Consider the following 14573-nt stretch of genomic DNA (forward strand, 5'->3'; position numbering starts at 1 on the left):
TGAAGGATTTTTTGATCACTGATCTCCTGCATTCCAGGCCATAGAAGCGCAGTCTACACATGCTCAGTCATCTTTATGAGTCAAACTAGACTTTGGAACAATCTGGAAAGTGCATATTTCTGGGTGTGGGACACTAAAAGATGCGTTGGGCAACATGGGGCAAGGCTGACTTGGTAATAGATAAGATCTTAAAATCTATCCTGAAACAACCATACAGAAAATAGACACACATACATAAATATCTGTTGTGTTTTTTCATTATCAATTTATTGTCCTGAAACACTGTTATGTTGAATAGGGAGGAGGGAGGGGTGCCATAAATGTGAATTCTGTTTGACTTCCTTTATGTCTACACTAGGTGGAAGCAACGTCCATTCAACTCCCACATGTTTTCTAAGCTCCGGTTGGAAAGTCTTGAACTTGACCAGAATAGAATTTTATCATTTGTGTAAATATGTAAAACACCAAACAGAAAAAAACCAAAAACCCAAAGAAAATTATCATCAAGTACAGCTTTTATTTGTGTTTTTTTTTTCAAGAGCTGCAACTGCCAGAGGAAAAAGCAGAACTTTATGATACTGCACATTACAAAACTGTTAAGGGGAACACAGCAGCGGCAAAGTTCACATAGAAACCAAACAACACTGATGTCATGATGTTTGATGTCAATCTTAACACTTGTTGATATAAAATCATAAAATTAGCAGGAGAACTCTAGGGTGCCACGATTTTGCGGATCCTGTCTATATTTGTCCCCACAACTGGCTCTGTGCTCTAAAATCATCTTTGACCCGAGGGGAAATAAAGACAGAGCGTCACGGCTTTACCACCCTTAACGTCCATGTGGTCCCACCCATGGTCAGTGGCAAAGACACATGTTCATTCTTTGAACACTGCTAACCCCAGAAAAAAAACTGTAAAACATCATAACAGGGTTGCTCTCTCCCACTCCATTTAACGGATATCTCAACAAATGTCACTCCGCCCTATGTTTCTCTGTATTGCTACATTATAGGAGGAACCTGATATCAAGTGTGCCATGGCTACAGCTGCTGCCATCACAAGTTACAGTATTTCCATGCAGCTCTGACTGGCCAGCTGGTTACGTAAAGTGTTTTCATATGAAACACATTTTGGTGAAGTCAGTGGAATGTTCAGACGATGTTCCAAATTAAATCCTCTGTCATATGGGAAGTCGAAAAAATCTGGAAAAGCTTTTTTTCCTGTTTTTTTTTTTTCAAACTGTTAAAATTACATCATGCAGCTGGCACTGTGCTTCAGTTTGCGAATCCTGGATAGTGCAAAACACCAAGGTAAAGAAGGTAAAAGAGGCCATTAAGATATATTTTCTCAACTGACCGCACCAGTTTCAGAAATCTCTAAAAAAAACACTTGAGAAGTCCATTCCTCTCTTAAAGTTTGGGCATTAGAAAGAAAAAGGGAAGAAATGATCTGCGCCAGGGGCCCCTTTAACCAGATCACATTTCTAAGTTCAATAGTCTGAGTCAGAAAAAAAGCAAGATTAGTCACTCAGTGTTACTTCCTGTAATCCAAAACGGTCTGAAAGTACCCAGACCCCACAACCTCACGATTTTCATGAAAGCCTGGACAAGTTTGCCACACATGCGTTTCTGTTTTTGTTTAGTTGGACACAGGGGGTATATTTCAGGTCATCTACATGCACCAAAGCCAGATGGACAGTAGTTGGGTGGAAGCTGAATGTCTGGCTGATCAAACTCTTTCCAACGGGTCCGGTAGAGATTCTGCATGTTGTTTTTTTTTTCTTTGTCCTTATCTGACTCCTAAAGTTCTGCAGGAAACGTCCAACATTTGCAAGCACTTCAGTGTAGTTCATTAGGGATTTCATGAGCAGTTTCTTCACTGAGCCCCCCAAGCCATCTCATTTAATCTAATTCTTCACATCCAATCAAATCTAACTTAATTCTATAAACACAAATAATTCATTTTCGCTTTGTGGTAATTGCATTTCTCATCATCCCTGATAATATATCTGTTTCAATTATAATTAGGGTTTGGCGGCTTGGCGTGATCAGATACAGTTCAGATACTCCATTTAAAATCTTTCCACCCTCCCATCCCCCTTATTCACACATCATATATAGAAAATGTAAACAGTTCCTCTTTGTAAGATTAACAAAAGTACAAACTCCTAGTTGCTCAGCGAGTCTTCATTAACATGAACATCGCGGTCAAGGAGCAACAAGTGTAAAGTAACTGAATGTAATCTTAATGCCATCTGAAGTTCTCACCCAGTATTTCCATTACTGCATTGCAGTGTGAAAAAAATAGAACATAAAAACAAAAAAAAAAAGGATTTTCCTTACATTTTCTCATAGAGTTTGGCAAATGAGATGTGATCATAAATTGTATCCCACCCATTATTGATCCTGGAGGAGGGTGATGACTTTACCAGTATAATAAACTTCTCCAGGGCAAAAGAAGGATAAAACATTTCTCATTAGATCGATTCAAAGAAACAAAGATGCCACGGGCAACATTTTTTTTTTTCCATCATTAATGTGTCAACATAACTTTTACTATAAAAAACAAATAGAGTGTATTACTGGATTAAAAAACAATGAGTCCAAATTTGATCTCTAATCTAATGTCACATCCAGTCAATTTTAATAGCACTTTTTCTAATCCTATCTGTACACATGGGGTATTTCATACAGTACAATCTAATCTGATCTGTTTTAGTATCTTAAAATTGCATCTTTTTTTTTTTAATGGAAAAAAGTTCAAATCAGTGCTACAGTTATGCTGATGTATTTATAAATAGACATCAAACTCACAAATAAAAACAAGCACCCAATAAGTCAAACGTTATAGCTTGGAAGTCAATGGAAAAGATGCAGACGCGTAAACGCCGCTGACATGTGAAAACATCTGGAAGGCTTGTACAGTACAGCGGTTCCGTCTGAGCGTCAAATGATGCCTGAGTCATCGCAGTAATGCGACGCAAAGGAAACCACGCATTGATGCTTGCTGTCAACACGAGGGTGGCACAAGCCAGATCGGGGGGGGGGAGTTACTCATCGGATGAATTATATGTGTGAAACATGCTCTGGTGCAGATAAAAGAATCAGGCTCGCCATCTCTCGTAAACAATTGATTCCACATGTGGTTCAGAGGGAGATATTTATTTGTTGAGTCACCAGCTACAAAGCATGACAGCAACCAATACTGGAGCCAACCTGCAGTAAGTGACTGGCAGCAATCCCAGGCAAGAGACACTTGTAAAGATATTAGTCAGCTTAGCATACAGTCTAGATTTAAGAGCACGATCAATTCAGAACCTGGCAAAACTGATTCGAATACCATCAGAAATTACTCTTAAGATTTTGTAATCTGTGAGAATGTTCTGCATATTTTATGTCCATGATTACTGCCTTGGTAGCTAAAACTGAACAGTAACCCAAAACAGATTCAAAACGCCAGTTGTTTTTGCCAATTAAGCAGCTCAAACACTCAGACCACAAGCCCTACAATAAGTACATGTTGTTTGTTTTCATAACTAGTAATGGGCCGTTTCACTCCCCTGACAGAAATAGTTTCTTTCTTCAGTGTGTGTACCATCTGCACATCTAAGTGAATTAATAGAGATTTTCAATGTCATTACTCCATGTACAGAAATAGACCAAAATGTTTACCCATAGCATTTGAAGATGTCTATAATGTACATTTGTTCCTCAGGAAAAAAAAAAGAATCAGAATGTCCTATTTCATCAAATCCCACATCTAGGTTTTGCTGGTAAAATCACATTTGAATGAAAACCTCCCAGATTAATACTGGTCTTTAAAATCAACCCCCCCAGCTCATTGGTCTGGGTATCATTTTTTTTTAATAAAAAGTGAGTATTCCTCTTCTTTTTCTGCCTTTGAACGGCGTAGCCTGCAGTGTTTATAGTGCAAACACACTGCATCTGTTTTTAACAGGCAGCACAGTCTGAAGCAACCTCAGCGGCAAAGGGCCTCCTGATATCTCCAACAAACGAAGAAGGAAACCCATAGAGCACGGTCCTTAAAAGGCTTCTGACTTCACATATTTATATTCAGTACTTAATTACCCAAAATAACCTCTGACAGCAGTGCAGTTAAAATAAGAGAAATCCTGTGACTCCTGGGCTGCTACACCGCATACTTTCCTCAGGAATGGAATGCTGCTGCTCCCAAGTCAGACAGAGGGAGGAGGTTGCACTGCATCCACTCCCCCTCCCCTCCGTTAATGCACATTTTTGAGTACTTGTAGTGTAGACACGACCATGGAGTCTGCTCAGAGGGGAGGTGCAAAGGTGTGTGTCGAGAGTGCACAACTAGGTTGACGACTCCAGTGGTAAAAATTTATCTTGAGAAATTTATCCACACCCGTATACAAATCCATTGACTTTTAACATTTTTTTTTTTTTTTTTTAAGTAAGCAAAAACAGTCACCAGCGGTGTCCATCTTCTATTTATGGCCTCCACCCCCTCCATCCCCCCCACCTCCCCCTTCCCAGACTGACGTCAGCAGAAAGTTATTTTCATGAATGGAGGGGGCGGTCACGAGGAACCGGTGACGTGAGCGCTTGCGGAAGCAGAGCGTGGAATGTTAGTACATTGTTGTTGTTTTGTAGTTGAATTGAGTAGGAGGACGCGTCGCCCGCCGGCCGCCGGACGCTGCTCAGCCCGCCGACCGAGTCCGCCGACCCCGCCGCCTGGATAGGAAACCTACTCTTGCCAGTTTTTTTCTTCTTTACGCATTCCTGTCCACAGACACCCGCATCATCAGAGGTGAGGTTGTTGTTTGTTTTCTTTTTTTTTTTTTTTTTTTTTTTGCGGGAGGGGTGTAAGGGAATGGGGGGGGGGGGGTTGCTTTGACGTTCCTCCCCGGATTTGATTGACACCTCGGTGCGCTCCGTCCCCGCGAACCCCCTGCGTCGAAGGATAACTTTCGATCCCAGTTCTGAAAGTCGGATTGGATTTTTTTTTCTTCCCCGTGGATCAGTCCTGGGTGGGGGGTGGTGGGGCGTGTGGACACGTGTTGCGCTGGACTTACCTTGTAAGAGATCGTGGTTCTCGGAGAAGTGACCCACGGCGCGGCGGGACGCGGCCGGACGCAGGAATGACCTCTTCTCCGGCTCCTGGCGCCTTCGGTTACCTGTGTTTTCTAATATCAACAAGTGGGTTACCGACAAACTTCCGTTTTCTTTTTAATCCCCAATCCCTTTTTACGAGCACAGACATCTCTTTACACACACACACACCCACACACACACACACACACACACGCATAGACAGACGTGCGCACACATACGATCACTAATTATACAATACCAGTTGTATAAGAAGTGAAAGTTAATGGGTGTAAAGCCAACTGTTTTTATAAATCATCAAAAAAGCATTACCGGGTGGGTAAATAACTATTTGTATTTGTTTGGATTTGTTTATAAATCTCCATGAGTCACTATTGGTCTTCCAGGGGAAAGTGGAAGTTAAACAACCCGACTTGCTCTGCCTTGTAACTAAATGATATGATGTTGGATGATGTTGTCAACACCGGAACTTGACGTGTGTTGTTTGTAATCAGAATATCAGCCTACTTTTGACATTGGACACAACACGTGGTCTGCATTTTAGACATGTAGGACAAAGGGCATGATGTGAAGTCAGACCACCAGGGCCGGTTGGCCCACACAGCGAAACGAGCAGTCACCAAACAGCAGGAGGAGCGCGTATTTCCACAAACAATACATCATCTCGCCCCCCCAGCGCCGAGGAACAAGCTTTATCTTATCTCTCTGTTCCCAAAGAGTTTGGAAATCGTGTTTCACTCAGCACACGCTGGGCTTTTTTTTATGTCCTTATATGATTGTATCATCTTTGCATTTTAACCTTTGAAATTCGGATGTTGTGTCGTCAGCTGCTTTCCTGGAAAACAACCCTTTTTTGTTTTGTTTTTTATTAAATGACGTAAGCCTCTGAGAAGAACATGCCGATTAACATGTGGAATTTATTTATCTTAGGGGAACTTGCATTTCAAAATGTCACGATCTGATGTCTGAGAGGACTTGTTTTGGGTGTTTTCCGGTGGGGTGCACATGTGTGCGCTGCACTTGGAGGTCTTGTGGGAGTGGAAGTGGGCACGGCGCTCTGTCATGAGGTTAACATGTGGTTCCTTCTCCAAAGAGATGGTGCCCTCTCTGGATGGAGAAGTAGCAGTGACTGACTAATACGTGGCCACCGCAATTGTCTGACAATGACGAAGCACCCCCCACCCCCACCCCGACCCCAGAGACACAGGATATAGTTTAAGCTGTCACCAGTTTTGGGGTTATTTCTCATTTCCCTGCTTGGTGGCAGGGGATGAATGTTGTGTAAAATGCACTGTTTTTTTTTTTTTTTTTTTGCGGTCGAGTATTGTGAAAGTGAAATAGCTGTGGTGAGGCGATGCAATGACTCACAGGGAACATGTACGCCGTTGTGTGTTTTGCTCCTTACTGGAAAAAAAGAAAGATGTCTCGTGTTGATAATTGACTTTGGTGGGCAGTTATTTTATACACCACGGCTGCAAATGCCAAACATTGTGTAAACACTCATGCAAACTTCTGAGCGTGTCAACAGGCCATTTGGAGGCCTGCTGCACACATTTCTTTGCAACTATACTTCATTTAATTTGTGTGTGTGTGTTGCACTTATTTATTGGACAAGTTATTGTTTTATTGGAAATCCCAATGCTGTTTTCTGACCAGAGGCGGTTTGCTGATTCAGTTGTTTATTCTTGGAAAGCTCCCGATTGTATTGGAACTCAAAAACTGTCACCTTAGCCTGCTCCCTCTGCAGATTTGTTTGCTTTTGCTGAGTCAAAAAGGATATTTTTTATCTTATTTTTTGGATATAGAAACATCAAGGTAGACTTTTAGATGTGTGCATTCTTGACATTTCTTTGAATCTCAGCTTCTCTAGCCTCTCCTCAGATATCCAGTGAGTTCTCCTCCCTTTCCGCACAAAAAAAAAGATCTGGTGATCATGCCAGCCATTTCCAAGGTTTTCTGTACTTTTCCTTCCTCCTCGTGAAACAACGGGATTTTCCAGGAAACGTCAGATCGGGAGGGTGTGATTCCCTGCCGCTGGTCGTCGCTTTTTACCAGTAAACAGCATGACTCACTGCTCAGCTATGCTCTCCCGTTTCCTTCACATAATATCCCACCGAATCTGCTGCGCTGGAGAAAGAGCAAAAACGCAGACCCGGCCTGTTGAAATATCTCTCCACCTTTACAAAATAAAGACAAGCTTTTTGTCACATTTTCGCTCACTGCCAAAACCATTTCAGAGTTAAAACAAGAAGCGAGGGACACTAAAAGAAACAAGGAATCCAGACAGCAAAAGCCTTGCATTGATCATCTATGCATATGTCGGTAATATGGTGTTTATTTTTGGACAAAGCCGGGCCCCTCATATACCTGCAGCACCGAAGCGTGGCCTTGAACGTGACCAGATGCTTGACACTAAAAACATAAACATATGGCATCAATGAGTGGATGGTCCAAAGCCGGCTTTGTCTCATCTTACCTCAAACAAAGAGGGCTCCCTTCTAAGACCCAGAGCAGTTTTTAAACAAATTTGTAGTCTGTCTGGCACTCAATAACAAGCTTGAAATGATCAGTAAAAGCCCTGGAAGTGCCGGTTCCTTTTCAAAGAGATGTGCATACAGAGCGCACAGGTAGTCCGACAACTAAGAAATCTCCTGATTTCCACCTCAAATATCACGCTGCCGTGAAAAAAAAAAGCAAAGGGACAAAACACAACCACATCTTTTGCACACATCAAGTTAGTTTGTATTCAAGTGCCAGGTTATTACATTGTAGTTCAATAATTGTCTGTTATTAGTCACTTTCCTGGGATCACTCTGTGGAGTGAAATGATCGACTGTGTGGAAAAACAAGGAAGTGAGATGATGAAAAGGGGATTTTGTTGACAATGTTTTTGCACAAAGAAAGGTATTGACTGCCCTCACATGAGTGCGCTGGCGGTGTTTGATTTGTTAGGGCAAGTGAAAGATGTGAGACGCCTCTGAATTCCAGACATTGTGTGAATTTTGCAGTTGTTTTACAAGTGGGGTTGTCTAACCCCCCCATCCACCCTCCCCACCGCTGAGTGCATCGAAGGACATATTTAAGCTGCATGTGTCCTCTCTCTCCAGTGAAGATTTGCATGCTTGCATGTGAGGGTTTGCACATGTGTGTTCACTCAGGAATGTGGTTTTGTTCTCTGTCCGCCATCTGTGGCTTTTCTTTGAGGTATTTTCCCAGACTCCCTTTCTTACAGTTATGAAAACCCTCTTATGTGCTGTTTTCTTGATTATAGTGAGACGCCCTGATTTTGTTTCCTTTTTTTTTGGGGGGGGGGGGGATTATGCCTCTCTTGTTTGTGTGAAAATAATGAGGAGTGAATTTGGCAGTGTGATATAATTATTGTTTTTCTGGAAAACAGTATGGCATCTGGATTGGAAAAAAAGAAGATTTAAAAATGTTGTAGAAACAAGCTGATGCCTCAAGAAATTCAGGGATACTACCTGGCCTCTGGGTTCAAGCCGGGGGCCTCTTGTATGTGGAGAGGGGGCCCCCCACATAGCTTTTCCATGATCTTAAAAAGGAATATACCCAGGGACCCCTGCTGATGCAATATCTCTTCACTTGGACCAGCTTAGCTGAGGAAGGAATGTTGCATTTCTGTTTTAAACTATCGCTCAGTTACGCAATTCTTTTCTCGCATGTTTTATGAAATGAGTGATATCAGAGATGGAAGCAGATGATATTGTAGTTTATTTGTTTCTCCTAATTTTTGTAAATGGTATTTTTCTGAGTCAAGATGTGATGAAATGTGTCCCTCTGAGACAAAAACAAAGGGAGACTGTGGAATTGAAGCTATTATTGGAGCAATGACTAATGTCCATGTCCCATGAAATGCTGAAATGAATAAAGGCACTATTGCTTTCCAGGATCATCTGTGAATCAGCATTTGTAAAGCGCTGTATTATTAATATTTATGTCCTTCGGATATTCAGAAACACGTGCAAACCAAACAGCCACACCCGGAGTATTTTCCTCCCTGAAAACTGCAGTTAACATGACTGTGTGTATTTGCTGCCTGACTGAAGTATCACTTATCGCAAGCTTACTTAAATTGTTTAGCTGGCAGAAATTTGTTTCGGCGCTGTGTGCTAAATATATCCGGCAGAGTTAAATAAGGGCATAGAGCAGCTCAGGAAAGCCCAGTGTAATAGGATCTAACCAGTGGGACTGGGCTGGAAATTGATAGAGTGCATTGTCTCACAGCAAAAATATATCAGTGACTCTAAAGGAAACTATGTCTCTGTGACACTCCATCTCCAGGAATTTTCCACATGCGTATCTATGCCCCGTAAAGTTCAGCAATTTCAATATAACTGTAAATGTTATACTGATGTGTTTTACAGTTGGGTTGGGAAGCAACGTGGACTGGACCGACTGTCCTTGCGCAAACATTGGAGCAGAAACATATACATAGGAGAGGAAGTATGGGAAGAAAATATGGTTGGATTGTGTTGCATTTGCAGCTTACATGGTTGATATGCTTCTTGTACTATGTATGGTCTGTACTGTGGTTATGAATGAGCCTTGTTTACCCTTTTGGTGACCATGTGACTCACACTCCCACGCCCATTCGCAGGGTGTTACCATGGTAGCAGTTGAGCATGGAACAGTGCACTTGTAGTCAGCCTGGTCTGCAGGTCCTGAAATGGAGCCTTGGGGGATGTGTGCCTCCCAGCTCAGTGCCCTGGCTTTTTTTGGCTCTGGTAGTGGTCTGGAAAGCATGTGCCTGGCTGTAATGAGCACAGGGAGGCTTTTCTTGAAACTGCACTGTTAAAATGGCTCAAACTGAGTTGTGTGAAGAGAGGGCTGCCTGTTTCTAATCCTGCTTGGTCTTGTGAACTACATTGTCAAGATCCTCCTCCTTTAATAAACCATACAGCGACTCTTCCTGGTGTTTGCGTTTAAATGGGCTATACTGCCATCTCCTGGCGACTAGGGGAATATCATGGATATTGACAATGAAAATTATAAAAAAAAAACGTCAATTTAAAGCCCCCTCTACCGTTTGGTTAATTATAAACAGATATATTGCACAGGTAGAAATCAAGGTTGATTCAAGTCAAAGGGAAGCAAGAAATGCAGAGTTCGGATAATTCTAACAGAAATTTTCATATCTTTTTTGAAAGGTTAGTTTTTGTTTGTGTCCTTTAAATGGTTTGCAAGCACTAGACTGCAGTTCGGGACACTGATTTTGCAACCAGGTTGTTGTTTCTATCGCTTTGTTTGATTCGACTGAAATCTTTTATCTCGCCTCAGCGTGTCTTCTGTGAGATCCTGGCCAGTTGTCTGCATGCAGGGAATGACGACTAATTTCAAGACGAGCAAAGCTTTAAAGGTAAGTCCGAGGTGATGCGTATTGCTCAAGCCTAGTATCCAGACAGTGGGCATGCTGCTGCTGCTGGTCCTCACTTACTGCTTTTTTTTCTTTTCTTCTTGCCTCTTAAGGTCAAGAAGGAGGTAGGGGAGAATGCCCCAGCACTCAGCGATGATGAGCTGGTGGCGATGTCTGTGCGGGAACTCAACCAACACCTGCGTGGGCTAACCAAAGAGGACGTTGTGAGGTTGAAGCAGCGGCGACGAACTCTGAAAAACCGTGGCTACGCCGCGAGCTGCCGCATCAAACGTGTCACCCAGAAGGAAGAGTTGGAAAGACAAAAAATTGAGCTGCAGCAGGAAGTGGACAAGCTGGCCCGTGAGAATGCAAGCATGAGGCTGGAATTGGATGCCCTAAGAGCAAAATATGAGGCCCTGCAGTGTTTCGCCCGGACTGTGACCCGAGGGCCCCTGTCGCCCGGCAAGGTTGCCACCACAAGCGTCATTACCATTGTCAAGTCTACAAACCACAACAACTCCAGTCCAACCCCTTTCTCAGCCCCCTCCTAGTGATGACAGGACTGGGCTCTGCTTCTCCTGCCTGGTCCTTCCTGGTTCTGACCCAGCCTGAACCCATTCATCCTGCGCTGAGAGGAAGCTCAGTAGTTAGACTGGGGGTTGGAATGGGATGACAAGCTCTATGTGATATTATGCTGCATTCACAGCTCTGTGTCCCTCCTTCTATCTCTTTGACTTACATTGTCTGTGCACTGTGCAACCCTGCTCCCCAACCCCAGCACCGGCAGTATATCAGGACTCTACGGCCTGATCTCCTGTACTGTTAGCAAAATTTTGTTTTACTTTAGAACTGTTCAATCCAGTGTGGGGAAAAAAAAATCTCAGAGAAGCCTTACTGTGGCAGCACTAACCTGGGACAGCTTTTAATGCTATTATTGTAGAACATACATTTTGTGACAGTAAAGCTGAAGCCAAATTCTTTTTTCTGGATAAAAAAAAAAGGCACATTCACAAATGTTTTGACAATAACTGAGCTTTTCAAACTCTGCCTTAAACAGATCCGTGCGTGATCTATTCAAATGATTCTGTCACGTGTCATTTTAGCAAATTGAGATCCGTCTGTTTGAGTAAACTTCTTCAATAACCAGCAGTCCCTCCAGAGATGCCTTCCGAAAGCCCAATAAAACACAGTGCCAGATGTTTTCACAGATTAGTTTTCTCAATGGAAAGCTTATTAAGACTTGAGAGCCACCTGTTGCTTTGGATTGAGGTGAAAACTCTTATACATGGAGCTCGTTGGCTGCTGATGCAGCCGACCACAGAGCTCAGCTAAAAGACTCTGTTAATGACAAAGTTGTTACCTTCTAAGTTCTACTACGTGGCCTCCTCATGTGAAATTGAATATTTTTGTATTTGGGAATTAATGCCTGAAGAGAGCAGTACTTATACTGTAGTGAAGGCTTCCATGTTTGGAGATTTCGGTTTGATTGATTTCTATTAATATTTGATATATTCTTTAGAGAAGTGTAAATTCTCTCTGTTAAATATATGATAGGCTGAACTTGAATATATTGGTATAAAAGTGTTTTTCCCCCCTTTCTTTAGTGGCAACCGTGGTTTGTCAAGCAGATTTACTTTTGCAAGGCATTTCTCATGCATCTTTTACATTAGTGAAGCTAATCCATCCAAATGCATAAATAGACACCTTTCAGTCTGTAAGTGCTGAAAAATGGGGCTTTTCTGATTACAATTTAATCAAAATTTCCAATAGAGGAATGATACACATACTAAAAAAAAAGGTTTTTGGAAATTGTTTTCTAATGATTAGAATGACTCTTTAATAGGTACTGTAGAATTAGATGTGAGATGATGATTCGGAGTATTTGGGGCCAGATTTGTGAGGCTTCTTTGTAGCACTTGTGTGGGAAATGTACAGTTACAGTCTAAAAGAAAATGATAAATTAATCGCACACAGCGCTTCAATCTTTGATACTAAAATTGAGCGATATAGTGAAAGTTATTGAGCAATTTCTGATATAAGTTGCATGTTGATTAAGTGTGGTGTGACCACTTCCTGCAAATCAAACTTGATATGATTGAGGTATATTGTCTGATACTACAGAACTTACTGGGTATTATTTTGCTTCTATGTTCGGTAATCCATATTGGATATAGTGAAAATAAGAGGTCCTGACAAGAAAAATGCAATACAACCTACTTCCTGTATATTACAGACTTGGACTTTAGGCTCAGTTTTACATTTGTCACAAGAGAAGACATGCCTCCATTGTCACTTTACATTACGAACTCCGTCCAGATAGAAATCATTCCTACTGCTGGGTCCGGAGAAGTGCTGCTGCCGGTGTTGGTAACTCTGAAACACTAGCTATTTACTTTTTTGCTTTTGACACGCTCTTCTGCGAGAAAACTCCTGATACCCACCTCTAGAAAAAGCGGTGTCGCGACAACCAAATGCAGTAATAACCTTGCTCCTTTGTGCATTTTGAGATATTTAAATATGTTGATTCACTTGAAATCAAGCCATTCTTACAGAGGATCCATTCCTAATTTGGAGTGAAGTCAATTTTCATTTTGTTCATGTCAGGATTTTCTCTTGGCTAAGAGGACATGACTGTTCTTCCCCTGTTACATAGCTGCAAAGAACAGTACGGGGAACTTTGCTGCTGTACAACCTGCTGTGATTTTGAAGCAGGGGCATTGCTGTGTTCTTACTCTTTTTTTGTATTTTCACTTCTATGTTGATACATCCTATGTTCTCTTCCTGATACTTAAGTTTTATATGCATATACATTATATAAATATAAATATATATTACATATTTTTCTATATTTATGTTACTATCTTGGGAGTGGTGTGATCATGTAATCTTTCTTCTAAGTCTGATTATGGTGATGCTGACCTTTTTTTCCTGAAAGTTGTATCCACATTTACAATGAGAAAACTATTCCCATAACTTAAATCTCTTGTGAGTATTTATGCCCCACGAATAGTTCCTCTCAGCACACATACTTTTTGTTCAACACACAAATCAGGCAGGTGATAAATACGGTTACACAGGCTGCTTCATCATTATAGGCCAATAATTAACTGCTGACAGTTGATGATGCCGGAGAAAAGCACATTTACTTTTCCCCCAACTTGAAAATGTATTTGGAGTATAGATGAACACGTGTTGTAGTTTTGATTTTGTGCCTTATTTGAGTCTACCACTTACTGCTTGACAAATATCTGAAATTGAAAAGAATCAAGCACATTTAAAAAGAAGAGTAGAAGGAAAAGGCAAGCATGGGCTCGAGGCTTCTGGCTGTTACAAGCATCAGTTTTGATTAGAACTTATGATTATGTGGCTTCACTCATAGATGAACTAGTTACAATTAAATCCTAAAAGTGGGTTAAAATTGTAAACCCATTTATATATTATTTTTTCCTCCTTTAAAAACAATGCCAATTTTTTATGTAGAAAGTCTTGAACAATGATATTGGTAGTCTTTTATAACTTCAGAGAAAGCTTACCTGAACACAATTCCAACGCTGCTGAAGACTGTGCGCCCAGAAATATGATAATAGCTTATTCAAAGCCTGAAGGGAGCCTGAGGCAGAGAAATGTGTGTGTTCATTTCATGTTTACATTGGTCATTTTTCAGCACTTTTTTTTTTTTTATCACGAAAATACCGCTTGATTTTCATAAGAACTTTTAAGACATGACAGCAACCACTGCTTGTGAAGCTCAAAGGCTAATAAAAAAATTTGGCAAATCTCAAGTGTTTGGTGAATGCATTAAATTTGCATTCCTTAAATATTTTCCATCACACAAAACAGTATAATTTAACATGGCATGACTTACTCCTTGACAAAATTTTCTCCAGGCAAAATAAGTACTTTGTATGTTTGTGGCCCACCACTCATCCATTCATATTTCAGCCCATGTTGCTCATATGCTTGATTATTATAAAGTTTTTAAAGATGATGTATAATGACGCTATCAGATAGCACTTTGGAGCATACTAGACTGGCTACGGGAAGAATCTTAGATGTTCACTGAACTGCAAAGCTCTCCCTACCCCTGTTTTAAAAGGCATAATTCC

The 14573-nt window shown here is 41.3% G+C and overlaps 1 protein-coding gene across 2 annotated transcripts; it reads left to right on the forward strand.

Moving 5' to 3' along the window:
* The first annotated feature begins 4611 nt into the window (after positions 1–4611).
* mafk (MAF bZIP transcription factor K) lies at positions 4612–14249 on the forward strand. Of its 2 annotated transcripts, none has more exons than XM_086176525.1 (3): positions 4612–4794; positions 10392–10470; positions 10581–14249. In XM_086176525.1, exons 2-3 carry the CDS (start codon positions 10426–10428, stop codon positions 11016–11018), a joined length of 483 nt encoding a protein of 160 aa, XP_086032651.1. In that variant the 5' UTR covers positions 4612–4794; positions 10392–10425; the 3' UTR covers positions 11019–14249. The 2 variants fall into 2 exon arrangements, with proteins under 2 accessions (XP_086032651.1, XP_086032650.1); XM_086176524.1 differs by lacking the exon at positions 4612–4794 and adding an exon at positions 4811–5183.
* The last annotated feature ends 324 nt before the right edge of the window (positions 14250–14573 follow it).

Source organism: Fistularia commersonii, chromosome 28, assembly GCF_037954325.1.
Source record: "Fistularia commersonii isolate RoL2024-O1a breed Wild chromosome 28, RoL_Fcom_v1.0, whole genome shotgun sequence".
NCBI lineage: Eukaryota > Metazoa > Chordata > Actinopteri > Syngnathiformes > Fistulariidae > Fistularia > Fistularia commersonii.